At 48.8% G+C, this 19,623-nt stretch overlaps 1 protein-coding gene across 1 annotated transcript; it reads left to right on the plus strand.

The window, feature by feature from the left end:
* The first annotated feature begins 12,201 nt into the window (after positions 1-12,201).
* Positions 12,202-13,658, plus strand: LOC136174604 (olfactory receptor 5AP2-like). Its single transcript, XM_065944778.1, has one exon. It carries the CDS (start codon positions 12,699-12,701, stop codon positions 13,656-13,658), a length of 960 nt encoding a protein of 319 aa, XP_065800850.1. The 5' UTR covers positions 12,202-12,698.
* The last annotated feature ends 5,965 nt before the right edge of the window (positions 13,659-19,623 follow it).

The raw sequence follows: 19,623 nt of genomic DNA on the forward strand, positions 1-19,623 counted from the left end.
GAACGTACCTGCCAGTGCAGGAGACAGGAGAGAGGTGGGTTTAATCCCCCGGAGGAGGGCACGGCAGCCCACTGCAGCGGTCCTGCTGAGAGAATCCCACCGACAGGGGAGGCTGGTGGGCTACTGTCTGTGCCTCTGAGCACAGGGTCTGCAAGAAAACATCTGCTTGATTGATTCCATTTCAAAACAGGGAGGAAGACAATTAGAGTTTATCCACATTTTGCAAACATCACCTCATGTGAGTCTTCCCCATCACCCTTTGAGATAAGTACTTTATCCCTGTTTTGCAAAGGTAGCTGACTCAAGGTTATACAATTTGTAAAAGTGATGAACCTAGGTTGTCTTCACCCATTTAATAATTGCAGAAGTCCTGCTCTTTCCACCTCGCTCTCTCCCACCTACTCTCTCACTTGCATATGAATTGGTTCCCTAGGGCTCAGGCAGTCTGGACGATCCACACAACGCACACACGCGCCCATTTCTCTGCGTGTGCCGTATTATTCACAGGCGACACTTGGTTACCAGCATCTGCGGGGAGAGGGCAATCACACAGACCTTCCGACATAACTCGTGTTTGTCTCAGGGACCCACAGGGTAATCTGGTTTTATAGCAGGTTTTCCCCCCATCATGTTTTCCTGGAGCTAACACTGAGATAAATTTGAGCTTTCTAAATGCCCAGCAACGGCAGGATAAAAGCGGCCGAGCTGAGAAAGGCAAAGCCCCGGTAGGATCGGAAACGACAGGAGCGTGAGAAGTGGTGCCACGGGAAGCTGGTCACACAACCATGCCCTGCGGCTGTGTCAGCCTACCAGGGCCGCCGCGAGGAGCACCGCAGGTTCAGGCGCTGGGACAACAGAAGTGCATTTCCTCGCGGTTTTGGAGGCGGGATGCCTAAAGCCCAGGTGCCCTCCGTGGGTTTCCAGTGACGCCTCTCTCCTCTGGGCTTGTAGAGACTCATCCTCTTGTCACGTCCTCACGTGACCTCTGCTGTGTCTGCAGACACAGAGGGAGAGAAAGACGGAGATTTGCTGCCTCCTCCTCTTCCTGCAAAACACTACTCCTGGGACTTCCCTGGCGGTCCAGTGGTTAGGACTCTGCACTCCCGCTGCAGGGGGAACAGGTTCGATCCCTGGTCAGGGAACTAAGACCCAGCATATTGCACAGAGTGGCCAAAAACTAACAAACAAATAAGAAACATCATTCCAATCAGATTAGGGCTCTATCCTTATGAATTCTTTTAACCTGGATCCTTGACTATCTCCCTAATCACACTGTCTCCTTATAGAAGATTAAGCCTTCAATATGTGATCCGGGTGGGGGAGGCACACAACACAGACCCTGAACTTGGAAGTTGACACAACTCAACAGAAGATGGAGAAGATAATGAAGGAAATGAGAGCGAAGCAGACGAAGAAACAAGCGCAGCTGCGTTTACTGAGCATCCGCTGTGTGCCCCAGGGTGGTTTCATAAGTAACGCTGTTTAATTCTCAGGACAAGCATGGAAGCCAGATACCACCACCCCTACATTTCGTTTTGTTTTAATGCTTATTACTGTAGTAAATTACACATAACAGTGAAAAGAAGAGAGTGAAAAACTTGGCTTGAAACTCAACGTTCGGAAAACTAAGATCATGATATCTGGCTCCATCACTTCATGGCAAATAGATGAGGAAACAATGGAAACAGTGGCAGACTTCATTTTCTTGGGCTCCAAAATCACTGCAGATGGTGACTGCAGCCACGAAAGTAAAAGACACTTGCTCCTTGGAAGGAAAGTTATGACCAACAAGCATATTAAAAAGCAGAGACATTAGTTGTCAACAAAGGTCCGTCTAGTCAAGACTGTGGTTTTTCCAGTGGTCATGTATGGATGTGAGAGTTGGACTATAAAGAAAGCTGAGCACTGAAGAGTTGATGCTTTTGAACTGTGGTGTTGGAGAAGACTCTTGAGAGTCCCTTGGACTGCAAGGAGATCCAACCAGTCCATCCTAAAGGAAATCAGTCCTCGGTGTTCATTGGAAGGACTGATGCTGAAGCTGAAACTCCAATACTTTGGCCACCTGATGTGAAGAGCTGACTCGTTTGAGAAGACCCTGATGCTGGGAAAGATCGAAGGTGGGAGGAGAAGGCGATGACAGAGGATCAGATGGTTGGATGGCATCACCGGCTCAATGGACATGAGTTTGAGTAAATTCCGGGAGTTGGTGATGGACAGGGAGGCCTGGCGTGCTGCAGCCCATGGGGTCACAAAGAGTTGGACACAACTGAGCAACTGAACTGAATTGAACACATAACATAAAATTTACCATTTTAATAATTTTTAGTTATACAATTCAGTGGCATTAAGTACACTCAAATCTTGTACAAGCATCACCACTGCCCATTTCTGAACTTTTTCATCATCCCAAGCAGAGACTCTGTATTTACGAAATAATAACTCCCATCCCCCCCTTTTCCAAGCCCATGTTAACTTTCTAAATCTATAAATTTGCCTATTCTAAGTACCTCACGTAAGTGGGATTACATAATATTTGCCTTTTTGTATCTGGCTTATTTCATTTAACATAAAGCTGTCAAGCTTCATTGACACTGGGACTTTCCTGGAGGTCCAGGGGTTAAGACTTCACCTTCCAACGCAGGGGTTGCAGGTTCGATCCCTGGTCGGGGAGTTAAAATCCCATGTGCCTCGGGGCCAAAAAACCCAAAACATAAAACAGAAATGATACTGTAACAAGTTCACTAAAGACTTTCAAATACTGAGAAGAAAAAGATTCATTCACGTTGTTGCACGTATCAGACTTTCACCCTTTTCCTGGCTGAATAATATTCTATTCTACGTATATTCTATGTTTTGCTCATCTATTCATCTGTTGGTGGACATCTGAGTGGTTTCCGCCTTTGACGAATTCTGAATAAGACAGCTAGGAACACCGGTGTACAAGTACCTCTTGGAGTCTCTGTGTTGGATGAATTGTGTCCCCCTCGAAAGTTAGTTTGAAAAATTAACCTCCAGAATTTTAGAATATTACTGTACTTTGAGATAAGATTTTTAAGGGGGTTATTAAGTCAGAATGGGTCATGTGGATGGGCCTGATCCGATATGACTCCTGTCCTTGTAAGGAGAGATTAGGATACAGACACCCAGAGGAGAGAACGTGAGGACCCAGAGAGAAAGCAGTCGTCTGCAAGGCAAGGGGAGCCTCAGGAGAAACCAGCTCTAACAGCTCCTTTATCGCGGGTCCCACCCTCTAGAGCCTGGGCTCTTTCTGTGTGCTTGTTTGAACTGGCTGCACTGTCTTGGCTGCGGCTCACTGGCCTGCTCTGGCTGCAGCGAGCAGGGACTGCGTCCGAGGTGCAGTGGGGGCTTCTCACCGCAGCGGCCTCCCTTGTGGCGGAGCGTGGGCCGGCTCTAGAGCGTGGGCTCAGTAGTTGTGACAGGGGCTCAGCTGCCCCAGGGCAGGTGGGGTCTTCCCAGACCAGGCATCAAACCCGAATCCTCTGCATTGGAAGGAGGATTCTTAACCCCTGGACCACCAGGGATGTCCCCAGAATCTGCTGTTTAAGCAGCATAGTCTGTAGTATCTTGTTATGGCAACCCCAGCAAATAAACACACCCTACTTTCTTTTTTTTTTAATTTATTTATTTATTTTAATTGGAGGCTAATTACTTTACAATATTGTATTGGTCTTTGCCATACATTGACATGAATCAGCCGTGGGACACACCCTACTTTCAATTCTTTTAGGCATATAGCTAGATGTGGAATTACCACGTGATCTAATTAATCATACGATAATCCTAGATTTAACTTTTTGAGGAACCACCAGGCTGTTTTCCACAGCTCCTGCACCATTGTAATCCCCAATGGCAGGGCACCAACGTTCCAAGTTCACCACATCCTTACCAACACTTTTGCGTTCCTGGGATCTTTTTTAAACAGGGTGTGAAGGAGTCCTCTCCTTTTAAAGGGTCCAATAGGTTGACTCTTCTCAGTTAGACTCAGGGCTTCAGATGCAAATCCCTGAGTCTGTCTGCCTTTGTAATCTGTTATCATTCTCTCTCTTTGGAAAGGGGAAGAGGTATCTGCCTGCTGTAGCTAGATCTGTGCCCATTAGAAGTTCGTTAGAGGCCGTGGAAAGATCTATTATTAAAGACCCTTCTGCTCCTTCCAAAGTAAGGGAGAACCATTTCATTTTAAGGTAATGAACCTAGAAAGACCCTCCCACACTTGCATAAGAAGACATATCCTAGGATATTCATGGCTCACTATAATCATGAGACTCTACAAACAACATATGTTCACCAGTGCAAGAATAGCTCGATTAGCTGTTGTACATTGAGATATTAGACAGTAAAACTGTAGCCAAAGTGAATGAGCAATGCTGCTGTTCAGTCTTTAAGTCGTGTCTGACTCTTTGGGACCCCATGGACTGCACTGCGCCAGGCTTCCGTGTCGTTCACCATCTCCTGGAGTTTGTTCAAACTCACAACCATCAAGTAGGTGATGCTACCCAACCGTCTCATCCTCTGTCGACCCCTTCTCCTCCTGCCCTCAACCTTTCCCAGCATCAGGGGCTTTCCCAGTGAGTCGGCTCTTTGCATCAGGTGGCCAAAGTATTGGGGCTTCAGCTTCAGCATCAGTCCTTCCAATTAACATTCAGGGTTGATTTCCTTTAAGATAAACTGGTTTGATCCCCTCCAGCATCACAACTTGAAAGCATCAGTTCTTCGGTGTTCAGCCTTCTTTATGGTCCAACTCTCACATCCATACATCACTGGAAAAACTATAGCTTTGACTATATGGACCTTTGTTGGCAAAGTGGTATCTCTGCTTTTTAATACATTATCTGGTTTTTGCATAGTTTTCCTTCCAAGGAGCAAGCATCTTTTAATTTTATGGCTGCAGTCACTGTCCATAATGATTTTGGAGCCCAAGAAAATAAAATCTGTCACTGTTTTCACTTTTTCCCCATCTATTTGCCATGAAGTGATGGGACCAGATGCCGTGATCTTAGTTTTTTGAATGTTGAGCTTTAAGCCAGCTTTAACTATAACTACATTATTATCCTGAAGAATTCCCTAAAAATACGTTTTTGAGAACAAGACTGCAAATTGCAAAAGGATGTGGACAGTGTGACACCAGGCAGCCTGGGACTGGCCATAGTTCTGCTGCGTGCTCACTGTGTAACCTTGGGGGATGAATGTGATATCTGTACCTCAGTCTTCTTATCTGCCAAATAATAAAACAGTACCTAGTAATGGTACCGAGGAGCTAACCAGATTCCGTACATGTAAAACCTTTCAGATAATGGCTGGCACACAAAAATGCCCAATAAGTATTAGCTACTGTTATTTTCTATGAATTCATAACTACTGAAATATAGACTTGTTAGGAAAAACTATCCAAAACTTGGAGATAATGGGAAAAGGTGAGTAGCATGTCTTTTTTGGTGTCATTCTACGGCCTTGTTAAAAAGCCCACCCAAAGATTTATTTAGGAAAATGAACTGGTTAGACTCATTGCTTACTACTGATTAAAGGTTTCAGACTTGGTGAAGTTACTTGTTAACTTACAGATTTTTTCCCCCCATGGAAATGCAAATAACATTTATCTTATAGAAGAAATAGCCCCAAGGTTTACAGTTAATTCCATATAGCACAAGAGCCACTGGCTATCTAACTCTACAGTCTTTCTCTAATTTTCTCTTTTAAGTTAATAAAACTTCTTTTATTAATTTTGTCAAGTTCTTTGCCTAAAGATATTCATCCTCTCAAATGCTTTTTGGAACCAGCATTAACATCTTACTGTTTTCCTCATTGGTGAGTTGGGTAAACACTTTGATGTGTGTTTCTCTTTTGTTTGGATGGATGGCTCATGAAGGCATTAAGCAAAATGAGATAAGTCAGAGAAAGAAACAAACGCCATGCAAGCTCACTTATGTAGTCATCACTAAAATAGTCAAATTCATAAAAACAGAGAGTATGATAAATTAATTCCCATTTACCGATCATCCAAGTTCAACCAACAAGTGATAGCGTCTCACCATCACCACTCCTCCCGCTCAATTTTTTTTTTACCTTTTTAAATATAATTTATTTTATATTTATAATGTACCTTAATATAATTTTTAAAGTTACAAGAATAATACAGAAACTCTAGGCAGTGCAGGAGACACGAGAGAAGCAGTTTTGATCCCTGGGTTGGGAAGATCTCCTGGTGAAGGGCATGGGAACCCACTCCAGTGTTCTTGCCTGGAGAACCCCATGGACAGAGGAGCCTGGCGGGCTACAGTCCACAGGGTCACAGAGTCGGACCCGACCGGGCGCACACACACCACAGAGTTGCAGAGTCGGACACGATTAACGCGACGAAGCGTGTGTGCAAGCATGTGCCTTTTATAGGACTGCTCCATTTTGCCCCATTGATAATACATATATGTACATAATAAATACATAAAACGTTCTCATCTGAATCTGTATACACTTTCTGCAAACCATTTATCGCTAAATGTTTTAGTGACCAGTTCCTGAGACTAGGTCACTGCCTTCCTTAGCCTGGACAGAATCGAAACCGGGACGTTTCCTAGTTACATAGCACTATTATTTAATAAACATTCATGCTCAATTCCTGTCAATACCCTCCAAAATGTCCTTTATATTTATCCCCATACACCCACCCAGATAATTTTAAAGAAAATCACAATGTCCTGTCATTAACTGGTATCCATGGGATTTTCCAGGCAAGAATACTGGAGGGGGCTGCCATTACCTTCTCCACATTAACTGGTAATAAATATTCAAATATGTTCCTTTTCTTACTGTTGCTGCCTAGACTTTGCTGGTGCCCTAGCTCCTGGTCTTCCCACTGGGCAGTCCAGGCCTGACTCAGAGCAGAGGGAACCATCGCGTCTCAGCGCAGAGCCGCTGGGTCCCGTGCCCTGTACGCCTCTTCATCTCAGACACGCGTGATTCCACGACCTCCCCCACCCCCGCTCCAGGAGCCTCGGCTGAGCCATCGGGGGACAGGCTCAGGGGAGCAGAGTCAGCTGACAAATAGACAGAGAGCAGGCCGCTCCCTGCCACCCGCAAACGCAGAGAAAAAGGGGGTGATCCGAGTGCACTTTTGCTCCTAGGTAAAAATTCCCCTGGCTCCTCCTTATGCCCGTTGGCATTTCCTGTGCTTAAAAAGTAGCTTCGGTTCTAAAAATAATACTTTTTTAACTGCTAATAATAATAATAAACCACCCATTCCGTTAACAAGGCCCCCAGCGCCTGCTTAGACGAGTCCCTGGTGGCTGAAGCCAGGAGAGCTTCCCAGGGCGGGTCAGGCCCCGGGATGCCCGCCCCTGTGCCCCCAGCCCGCTCAGCGCTCCCCCGCGGCTGGGACACGGGGCCGGAGAGGAACGGGGCGCAGCCGGCCTGACCCCCCAGACTCGCTCCCCGTGGGGCTCAGCGCCCCGACTCGGCCTCCAGGGTTGCAGCCCAGGGCAGGTCCTCAGTGTCCAGCCAAGCTCCCCTGGGCCCTTTAGTAGAATAGCTGGGCAAACTGGCCTCCAGATTCCAGCAAGCCCCCAAGGGGGCAGGATAACGTCTCTTCACCCAGAATTCTGAGTCCAGGGAGGAGGCAGGACGGCTCCCACCTCTCTGACTGAGTCCCCCTGCGGCCGAGATGGAACCATAAGCGCCAGCCCCTCAAGGAGACCCTAATTTCTCTCTGCTTCAAGACCAAAGCAAGTGACCAGATTCTGCAGGGGATCATCCCTTCTGCCCTGAGACTGCTCCTCCCGGGGTCCCAGGAGAGGATGTGGGCCCGGGGGTGTTTCAGGGCCTCCCTGGAGCTCTGATCATCCCTTCTGACCCAAGACTGCTCCTCCCGGGGCCCCAGGAGAGGATGTGGACCCGGCGTATTTCAGGGCCTCCCCGGCGCTCTGAGCCTCCACCGCACCTGGGGTCAGGACAGGGCAGAGCCAGCCTGATAAACTGGCAGGACCGGGGGCACCCTCAGCTTCAGTCCTGGGGGCCGCTCTCTGTTCACCTGAGCCGGGTGCCCTGCCATCAGCTCGGACTCCAGAAACAGCTCTAGAGAGAACCCCAAAGACACAGGTGGAGTGGCAGTGAGCCTCGGGATCCCCCGCGTGCCGGGCGGGGAGGTGCCTGAGTTCCCGCTGGAGGCGCGCCCCGGGGGAGCACCGCCCGCTGAGGTGGGTGATGGTCCATCGGAAGTCCTAGAGTCCCCCAGCAGAGCGGGTTCAGAGAGCTGAGGTCGTCTGTCCTCTTCTCCATCCTCGGCCCCAAATCTGGACGCGCCCAACCCCTGCTCTGCCAGCCTGTCAGCATTTCCTGAGCCCCCACTGCATTCAGGGGTCCCCGGGAAGCTCGTCCAGCTCCCTATGTTCACAATGTAACTTGGGGCGAGGTGGAAGTGAACGCACGTCAAGTGTCTGCCCTCTTCCAGAAGTGTGCCGAGAGCGGTGACGCCCGCTGCCTCCTCCTCCAGGATCTGGGAGACTGAGGCTCCCAAGGTTGAGTCTCTCAGACACCAGGTCCCCCGCCTCTTCTCACGACTTTCCGCCCAGCGAATGTTGGCCGAGGCGGTGAGCCCCCACTCCAGGCAGTCAGCTGTTCCCAGGTCCTCCACCCAGCTCCACCTTCCTCAGTTTTCAGGGTCCAGCCCCGTCCCCCCTTTCCGAAGCCCTCACGGTCCCTCCAGGGCTTCCTTCTGCTGAGTGGGTACCGCCCAAATGCACTCCAGGGTCACGAGGGTCAGTTTCTCTCTCAGCAGTATTTCAAGGTCCTCAATGACCAAGGCCTGGTTTCATGCTATTTTGAATAGTGGTTTAAATACTTTTGAACAAAGGGAATGGTTCAAATAGCTTTTGGTATCAGTCATTGTTCAAATATTTGCTATTCATTTGATACAAAACTTAGAACAGCCTCTGCTTTCAGAAGTTACAGTGTGATGGGGGAAAAAAATAAAGTAGTGGGGCGGGAGAAGAACATGGAAACATTGACAAAGCCCTGTTAAACAGGACTTACAACACCTGTGAGTCAAACTCGCCTGCCAGATCCCAGCAGCACTCCGAAGGGAATTCAGCCGGGTGAGGGGAGGCTGGCTGGCAGGCCTGCGGGAGCACATCTGGAAGCTCCTCGCTAGCTGAGAGCCTCGGGGTGCATCTCTGAGGCTGTCAGTCAAGGTCATCGTCATGGAGAACTACTGATAGATGTGCCTCTGAAGGAATCAAGCATTCATGTGGGACTTGGGACGGGAGTAGCCAATTAGTAGGGAGCGTAGTCTGTCTGGACCCGAAGAAGGTGGTTAGACGTGGGGAGCTGGGGGGGAGGACCAGAAACCTCCTTCACTGGAAAGCAGGATGGGGTTCAGCCCAAGCGCAACGCTGGATGTGATGCTTTGTGAGGTGTGGGGCGGGGGGCAATCAGGCCATCCTCCCAGGAGAGAAAAAGGAAAATGCTGATTTTCTTTGTGGATTAGAGGCTCATGGACGTTTGGATCTGGACAAAAGTAAACCCTTACAGTAGGAAAGTTAGGAAGGGAGGTGTGCATACGAAAAACACATGGGGCGGAGAAACGGGAGTCCCGGGCAGGAAGCGGGCTACAGGTTAAACTTCAAGGCTGAATCACGAGACAGGATTCCGCCACACCGCCAGGACCCTGACTGCCAGCGATGCATGCTGTGACCTTTGCAATAAACAGAAGGCTGCCCTGTGAAGGGCAGGGGGTGTTCCAGTGAGCTCCTCACGTCCCAGAATCAGGAGACCAGCTGGGGGAGGAAGCAGAGGCCACAGGGCAAGAGACAAGATCCGTGGAACTGACAGCCCTTCCCATCTTCAGACCGGGGTGGTGTCCCTTTGGGGATAAGGGAAGACTTTCTGAAGAGCTCATGGGCCAGAAGGAACCAATTTCCAGAACCTCCATTCACACTTTTATGAAAACAATGTCCCTGAACACGCATCTGTAGTCGAGTGCTGGGCTGCTTTCTCGTCTTCCTCTCCACAGTCACTCTTCTCTCACTTTTAAAAGGAAATATTGCCCCCCCCCAAAAAAGGAAATATCTCGACTGTTAGTAGACTTTTCACCAGCACACAGAACAGCCAGGATATCGCAGACAGAAAAATAATTTCATAAACAGGTGCTGAAACAGTAAATGACTTTCATGACTTTTTTTTAAACAAACTGATTTTATAAAATCAATGAATATATGCTAATGAATGAATATAAGCCTAGAAAAATATTTAACTCAGGTGGGACTCTTTCCACAAAATGGAGACAGGATCTGTCATTATTAAGAGCTGACTGGCGCTCTGTGACCACCCAGAAGCTTGGGGTGGCGCGCGGGGCGAGAGGGAGGTTCAAGACGGAGGCAACAAGTGTACGCCCACGGCGGACTCATCCTGTTCGGCAGCAGCCAACACAGCCTGGTGCAGCAGGTATCCTCCAGTTAAAAGCAAATTTTAAAAAACACAGTAAAAAGCAAAATTAAGAATAATTTTTGACGACACGTCACTATGTGATGCTCGGCACTAGGGAGCTCGATGGATTCAGTGACGTCACCATAGCAAAGCTCCTTCTGTTCCCATTTATTCATCTACGTTAATGAGGTTTCACAGAAGTCGCCTCTTCAGGTATAACGTATCTACCCGGGATTACTGCCAGGAGTGGACAAGGTACTTGAATAGGTCCTTGGGAGCTGGTCAGACTCTCCTAACATTTTCTCCTGGAATCAGCCACGGAGAATCCTTTTCCCAGACGCGTCTGGGTGGGTTCTTCGTGTGCTGTGTGGGGCTCCGCCGGCATGAAGATCTGGACCCAGGCAAGGAGCCCTGCCCCTCAGTCAGATGGTCAGCGCCGGGCCTGACTTCAGACATCCTTCATGCACAACCTTGATTTTGCTATCGAGGGATCAGAGGGCTAGAGAGAATCAACCAGCTGAAACTAAGAGAACCAACAGGCACCAGAGCCAGACCCAGAAGCAGGTCTCCGTCCGTCCTGTCCCCGGCTCTCCCTTCATCCCCTGTCCTGTCACAGCACGCGGGACAAAGATGAGGCTGTCGCACGTTCTTCTGTCAAGTTCAATGCTTTTCCCTCCATGTCCTCTGTACAAGCTGCTAGGCTTGGATGAAGAGGTTGGTGAGGTGTCCCTGGGCTTGATCTGCAGAACTTCAGCCCAAACTCTCAACAAAGAAGGATTTGAGGAACAGAAGAGAGAGGAAAATGTGGGGAAGAAAGAAAGGATTCAGCCTGTCCAGTCCTCCTATGGAGAAACATTCTGGAGGACAGACAAGGAAGCCCCAAAACACCATTGACAGTCTGATTGGTCTCCGAGGTGACATTTAACTCAGTAGATTCTCAGAGGACAAAATGGTTATGGTATAGAGGAGGGGGCGCCCGGAGGGTGTTTAATAACAAGACAGAATGAGTGGTCATACATGCCACAACATGGGTGAGCCCTGCAAAAACTAAGTGAGGCCCCAAAGACCACAGATTGTGTGACTCCTGTGACATGAAACATCTAGAGTAGGCAAATCCACGGAGCCAGAAAGTAGACTAATTGTTGCCAAGGGCTGGGGGAAGGGGAAAACAAGAGCTGACTGGTAGTAGTTAACAGAGTTTTCTTTCTCTGGTGATGAAAGTGCTCTGCAATTAAACATCAGGGGTGGTTGTGCAATGCTATGAATAGACAAACAACCACTGGTTTCTACACCTTTAAATAGTGAGCTTTATGATACGTGAATCACATCTTCATTTTAAAAAGGTCAGAATGAGGGCTTCCCTGGGGGTCCAGAGGTTAAGGATCTGCCTGCCAACGCAGGGGACACAGGTTCAATCCCTGGTTCAGGAAGATCCCACGTGTCGCAGGGCAAGGAAGCCCATGCACCACAACCACTGAAGCCCATAGCCTAGAGCCCGAGCTGCCCCGAGAAGCCCCCACACCACACGTAGAGAGGAGCCCCCGACTCCCCACAGCCAGACAGAGCCCAGAAACAGCAACCAGGACCCAGTGCAGCCAAAACAAATACCAAATAACTTTCTAAAAAGGATAGAATGAAATCATTGTCAAATAGTCATGAGCATTATGTATGGATACACTCACAAAAGAGTGGGGGAGTGACCTCATGTTTATTGATAACCTACTGTGTCCCACACATTCAAAGGTTTTAGATTTGTATTTTCATTTCCACCAAAGAGCAACCCTGAGAAGTAGACTTCTTTTCCCTCCTTTAAAGATAAGAAAAACAAGGCTCATGAATACAGCTTCTCCAAAGAGATACCACCAGTTAGCGGCACAGTTAGAATTAAGACAGGTCTGTCTGGCTTCAGCGCCCATGTCCTATCCACTATGACGTGACACTTGCCATTATTTCTTTTTTTTTTTTAATATTTGTTTATTTGTCTGGCTGTGCCAGGTCTTTGGTGAGGAGTATCTGATTTTCAGTTGCAGCATGCAAACACTTCGGGGACGCCTGTGGGATCTAGTTCCCAGGCCAGGATACAAAACTGGACCCCCGGCCTTGGAAGCGTGACGTCTTAGCCACTGGACAACCAAGGAAGCCTCCCGATTTCTTCTGGTAGACGAAGACACACTCACGTGACATTCACCCTCGATGCACCTTGCACATGCACGGGTGGACACGCTCAGTAATACTGTCTGAGTGATGGTCAGTTGTCACCTCTGCAGATGACACCTGGAGAACCAGCCCTTGCCGCTGGAAACTACACCCCCATCACCCACTTCATCTTGCTGGGATTCTCCAACGACCCAGACCTCCAGAAGCTTCTCTTCGGAGGCTTCCTGCTCATCTACGCCATGACCGTGGTGGGCAACCTGGGGATGATGGCGCTCATCCTCACGGACTCCCGCCTCCACAGCCCCATGTACTTCTTTCTCAGCATCCTCTCTTTCCTCGATATCTGTTACACCTCGGTGGTCACACCCAAGCTGCTGGTCGACCTCCTGGCCTCTGACAGGTCCATCTCCTTCAAGGGCTGCATGGTCCAGATGACCTTCTTTGTGATGCACGCCACAGCTGAGAGCTTCCTGCTGGCTTCCATGGCCTACGACCGCTGCACGGCCATCTGCCGACCTCTCCACTACGGCTCCGTCATGACCAGGGGCACCTGTGTCCAGCTGGTGGCCGCTTCCTACGCTTTCGGTGCAGCTAATTCTGCTATTGAGACTGGGAATGTCTTCGCCCTGCCTTTCTGTGGGCCCAACCAGGTACCACACTACTTCTGTGACATCCAACCCCTTCTCCGCCTGGCCTGTGCCAACACAGCCATGGCAGGAGTGGTCCTCTATGCCTTCTCCGCCCTGGCCACCATTCTGCCTGCTGCCCTCATCCTCACCTCCTACGGCCTGGTCTTGCTGGCCATTGGGAGGATGCGCTCAGCAGCTGGGAAGGAGAAGGCGCTCTCCACGTGTGCCTCCCACTTCCTGGCCATTGCCGTCTTCTACAGCACTGTGATTTTCACCTACGTCCAGCCCCGTGGATCCACCGATGATGCCAGTGGCCAGGTAGTGTCTGTCTGCTACACCATCATAACCCCCATGCTCAACCCCCTCATCTACAGCCTCCGCAACAGGGAGGTGAAGGAGGCCCTGCAGAGGAGGCTCCAGGTCAATATCTTTCCCTGCTGAGCCCGGCAAGGCTGTTGGAATGAGGAAGGCATCAGTCAGTTCTGTCGCTCAGTCTTGTCCGACTCTTTATGCCCCCATGGACTGCAGCACGCCAGGCCTCCCTGTCCGTCACCAACTCCTGGAGCTTGCTCAAACTCATGTCCATCACATCAGTGATGCCACCCAGCCATCTCATCCTCTGTCATCCCCTTCTCCTCCTGCCCTCAATCTTTCCCAGGGTCTTTTCTAAAGGGTCAGTTCTTCACATAATGAGGCCAAAGGATTGGAGTTTCAGCCTCAGCATCAGTCCTTCCAGTGAATATTCAGGACTGATTTCCTTTAGGATGGACTGGTTGGATCTCCTTGCAGTCCAAGGGACTCTCAAGAATCTTCTCCAACACCACAGTTCAAAAGCATCAATTCTTTGATGCTCAGCTTTCTTTATAGTCCAACTCTCATATCCATACATGACTACCAGAAAAACCATGGCCTTGACTAGATGGACCTTTGTAGGCAAGGTAATGTCTCTGCTTTTTAATATACTATTTAGGTTGGTCATAACTTTTCCTTCAAAGAACAAGCGTCCTTTAATTTCATGGCTGCGGTCACCATCTATAGTGATTTTGGAGCCAAAAAAAAATTGTCAGCCAGTGTTTCCATTGTTTCCCCATCTATTTGCCATGAAGTGATGGGACTGGGAAGGCATAGCCTCTGCCAAATCACACTTAGAATTGATCTGACCAAGAGCAGCCTGGTTTTGGAGGAGGTGGTAGAAGTAAGGGAGAAACACAAATACCAGACTTCATGCAGAGCACCGCAGCTTTAAAGTAACGCAACATCCATTAACATATTGAATCTTTGCCACCATTTGTGAGGGAGCCATGTGGAGATGACCTCACTTTACAAATGAAGGGTGTGTGACTCAGTAAAAGTGAATGAACTCCCTGAAGCCACACAGCTGGTGAGAGGCAGAATTCAGCATCAGGGTGTCCACATCAAAATCAGATATTTCAGTTACACACGGTCACAAGTCAAGTCTCTTGTTGGCGGCTCATCATGACTCCCAGGAAACCTCAGGCCAGGAGCAGCACAACTTTCTGGTTTCCCCAGATTTAGTGAAGCGGGGGTGGATGCCAGTGACTCAGTGCTTTCCGCCTGCCGAGGGAAGACGACCAGGTCAGAAGTGTCCTTACTTCCTACTGCTGCTGTATTTGATAAGCTGTCCCATGAAAGGAAACCTCAGGCTCAAGAGAGAACTGTCCTCACACCCCTGTGTCCTAGCCAGAACTATGTACATGTGTGAATGTGAGCGAGGAGATCTAAGCAGTCACAGCGTTATATAAGATACTGTGCTTTAGGAGACTGACTCAAAAGAGTTATATTTGGCCTGAGCATCTTTAAATGCGCATGTAATATGGTAAGTATATGTGTTTTAGAGAATCACAGGAATGAAGACACTGAACCTGACCTAATTTAAGGTTGAATGCTGGACTGGAAGGTGTGCTCTTAAACTAATGCAAACTCTTAACCTGGAGAGAGTTGGCTTCATTCTGAGATGTTTGGATCATGCAAAGTATTTTTTCACATCTACCTTAAGGATGTTACTCTAAATTTAGAAAATCTTACTATATGAATAGGCTTATCACAGCATCATTTTTGAAAACAAGAAATTAGAAGGAATCTAAATGTTCAAATGCTCCAATACTTTGGCCACCTGATGCGAAGAGCCAATTCATTGGAAAAGACCCTGATGCTGGGAAAGATTGAGGGCAGGAGGAGAAGAGGGCAAAAAGGGATGACATGGTTGGATTGCATCACTGAATCAATGGTCATGAGTTTGAGAAAATTCTGGGAGATTAGGAAGGACAAGGAAGCCTAGTGTGTGGCAGTCCATGGGGTCACAAGGAGTCAGACATGACTTAGAGACTCAACAAAAACAAAAACTCAACAAAAACAAAAACCCCTTAAATTGACACAATATGTCAAATATGCTGCAGTTTGAAAAACAAAATTAGGATTCAAAGGTTCAAACACGTACAAACCAGACAGTATGATAAATTAATTCAGATTTACCTCTCATCCAGCTTCAACAATTAACAATTCATAGCATCTCTACCATCAGCACTCCTCCCACTCAGATTGTAACTTTCAATATATTTTATAATTATAATGTATTTTAACAATTTTTAAAGTTGCAAGAATAATACAGGAAACCTATGTACCCTTTAGTCTCACCAACTGTTTATATTTTGCCCCATTACATATACATATATGTACATATATACATACATGTACATAATGCATACATAAAATATTAATGTGTGCATGTGTGTGCTCAGTCATGTCCAACTCTGCAACCCCAGGGACTGGAGCCTGCCAGGCTCCACTGTCCATGGAATTTTCCAGGCAAGAATACTGGAGTCAGTTGCCATTTCCTACTCCACATAAAATATTAATGTATATAATTCATTCAAAACCATTATCACTAAACACTTTAGTGAGAAGTTCCTAGGAATAGCCCATAGAGTTATCAAAACTGGGACAATTTGCGGTGACACAGTACTGTTATCTAATCCACAGTTCATATTTTGATTTGTCAATTCTGTCCAAATGTCGTTTATATTTTTCCCTATGCATACTGAGATAATTTTAAAGAAAATCCCTATGTCCTATCATTTCCTGCTACTTCATTTGATGATCACACATGTCCTCTTTTTCACGTTGATGCCTAGACTTTACGCCTGGTCTTCCCACTGGGAAACCCAGGCCTGACTGAGACACAGTTCCACCATCACATCTCAGTCAGTTCACAAGGCCAGATGCTCTGTACATCTCTTCATCTCAGACACTCATGATTCCAGAACCTCCACCACCCCCACTCCAGGAGCCTCAGCTGAGCCATCGGGGGACAGGCTCAGGGGAGCAGAGTCAGCTGACAAATAGACAGAGAGCAGGCCCGCTCCCCACCACCCACAAAGCAGAGTCAGGGAGAGGAAAAGAGGGGAAAAGCCACACCTGGGAGATGATCCGGGTGGTTTCTGCTGCTGGTTAACCACTCCCCTGGCTCCTCCTTGCGCCCATTGGCAGTTCCTGTGCTTAAATGCTAGCTTCGCTTCTGAATATACAGTTTTTTTAATTGCTAATGTAGATAAACCACCCATTCCGTTAACAAGGCCCCCAGCGCCTGCTTAGACGAGTCCCTGGTGGCTGAAGCCAGGAGAGCTTCCCAGGGCGGGTCAGGCCCCGGGATGCCCGCCCCTGTGCCCCCAGCCCGCTCAGCGCTCCCCCGCGGCTGGGACACGGGGCCGGAGAGGAACGGGGCGCAGCCGGCCTGACCCCCCAGACTCGCTCCCCGTGGGGCTCAGCGCCCCGACTCGGCCTCCAGGGTTGCAGCCCAGGGCAGGTCCTCAGTGTCCAGCCAAGCTCCCCTGGGCCCTTTAGTAGAATAGCTGGGCAAACTGGCCTCCAGATTCCAGCAAGCCCCCAAGGGGGCAGGATAACGTCTCTTCACCCAGAATTCAGAGTCCAGGGAGGAGGCAGGACGGCTCTCACCTCTCCGACTGAGTCTCCCTGCGGCTGAGATGGAACCATAAGCGCCAGCCCCTCAAGGAGACCCTAATTTCTCTCTGCTTCAAGACCAAAGCGAGTGACCAGATTCTGCAGGGGATCATCCCTTCTGCCCTGAGAAGGCCCCTCCCGGGGTCCCAGGAGAGGATGTGGGCCCGGGGGTGTTTCAAGGCCTCCCCGGACCTCTGATCATCCCTTCTGACCCAAGACTGCTCCTCCCGGGGCCCCAGGAGAGGATGTGGACCCGGCGTGTTTCAGGGCCTCCCCGGCGCTCTGAGCCTCCACCGCACCTGGAGTCAGGACAGGGCAGAGCCAGCCTGATAAACTGGCAGGACCGGGGGCGCCCTCAGCTTCAGTCCTGGGGGCCGCTCTCTGTTCACCTGAGCCGGGTGCCCTGCCACCAGCTCGGACTCCAGAAACAGCTCTAGAGAGAACCCCAAAGACACGGCTGGAGTGGCAGTGAGCCTCGGGGTCCCCCGCGTGCCGGGCGGGGAGATGCCTGAGTTCCCGCTGGAGGTGCCTCCGGGGGAGCACCGCCCGCTGAGGTGGGTGATGGTCCATCGGAAGGCCTAGAGTCCCCCAGCAGAGCGGGTTCAGAGAGCTGAGGTCGCCTGTCCTCTTCTCCTTCCTCTCCCCCAAATCTGCACGCACCCCACCCCTACTCTGCCAGCCTGTCAGCATTTCCTGAGCCCCCACTGCATTCAGGGGTCCCCGGGAAGCTCGTCCAGCTCCCACCCACTACGTGGTCATAATCTAACTTAGATGAAAGTTAATGTGTCTGCCCTGCTTCCTGACGTGTGCTAAGTATACTGACACATGCTGTCTTCCAAACAGAAACTGAGAAAACGGCCGCTCAGAGTCACTCTTTGCAATGCACTTCGCCCAGTAAATGTTTACCGAGGACGGTAATTCCCACTTGCAGGCCGTCGCACCTCCATCAACCCCAGGCTCCACATTCTTCAACGTGCAGCCCCGTCCCTCCTCTTTCTGAATACCTTGCGGGTCGCTTACCAGGATTCCTACTGCAGAGCGGTCCACAGGCAGTCTCATTCTGTGTCATGGGGGTCAGTTTGCCTCTCAGCAATATTTCAAGATCCTCAATGACCCAAGCCATGTTTCATGCTCTTTCGAACAGTAGTTTTTTAAATACTATTGAACAACATCAACTGTTCAAATACTTCTGGGTAACAGTAATCATTCAAATATTTGCTATTCACTTGATAAATACAAACCTTAGTAACCTCTACTCTCAGAAGATAAAAATGAGTGGAAAAAACCTGGGAGGAGCACACAAAAGTGTAAATGATGATTGTATTAGAGTGGTAGCACAGTGGGAAAATCTTTTTCTATCTTTCTCAAACATTTTACAAAACTTACTTAATGAGCATATTCAATTTTGACATTTTATTCTAAAAATGTCTCATTAAAAATTCCTTTCAGGCAAGCTAAGTATGAAGAGTTCTTACTTTTGTCTCCCTCCAGAAAATAAATATTTACTAAATTCCTCCTATGTTCTACATTCCTTTAACTAATAAACCGCATTTTTAGTACATGTCAGCAACTAAGGTCAGGACTAGAACATTAGGGTGAAAAGACTTGATAGAAATTAATTTAATTCACTCAGCTGTAAAAACGCACAGGAGGCAATTAGGTACCCCACAGTGTGGCAGGCGCTGCCTAGACTAAAAGTCAGAACGTGCATTAGTCAGAGAGTTTACGCTGCCATAACAAAGAAACACCACAGGGTGACTCAACACCACAAAGGCTTTTTCCCGCACTAAACTGGAGACAGATCAGGGGCTGTCCGGGGCAAGCTTTATCCACCCATCAGTACTGAGCCTCTTTCACTTGACACTGCCATCATCTCAACCTCAAAGTGCCCGCCAAGACCTTAATACTGAGGGAAACGATCAAGAAGGTCATGAAGAGTGCTTTCAATGACCTGACCTGAGGTTGGACCCTATCAGTTCAACCACTTCTGGTTTTAAGATAACTGCAAAAGAGACTGGGAAATACAACCTTCTTAGTCAAAGACACAGGAAAACTCAATGAGGTTTTATAAACACCTAGCTGTGTCTCCCACTGGCCAGTTACACAGTCGATTACACCATCATCTCTACGGAGATCTAAAACTTCGCCAGATTACATCTGATACAAACTGGCGGTGACTCATGCTCCTACATAACTGAGGTGGACTTGGGCTGTGTGCCTAGCTACTCAGTCGAGTCCAACTCTTTGCAACCCCGTGGACTGTAGCCCACCAGGCTCCTCTGTCCATGGAGATTCTCCAGGGAAGAATACTGGAGTGGGTTGTCATACCCTCCTCCAGGGGGATCTTCCCAACCCAGGGACTGAAACCAGGTTTCCCATGTTGCAGGAGGATTTGTTACGTCTGAGCCACCAGGGCAGCCCAAGAATA

The sequence above is a fragment of the Muntiacus reevesi genome, chromosome 9, assembly GCF_963930625.1.
Source record: "Muntiacus reevesi chromosome 9, mMunRee1.1, whole genome shotgun sequence".
Classification (NCBI taxonomy): domain Eukaryota; kingdom Metazoa; phylum Chordata; class Mammalia; order Artiodactyla; family Cervidae; genus Muntiacus; species Muntiacus reevesi.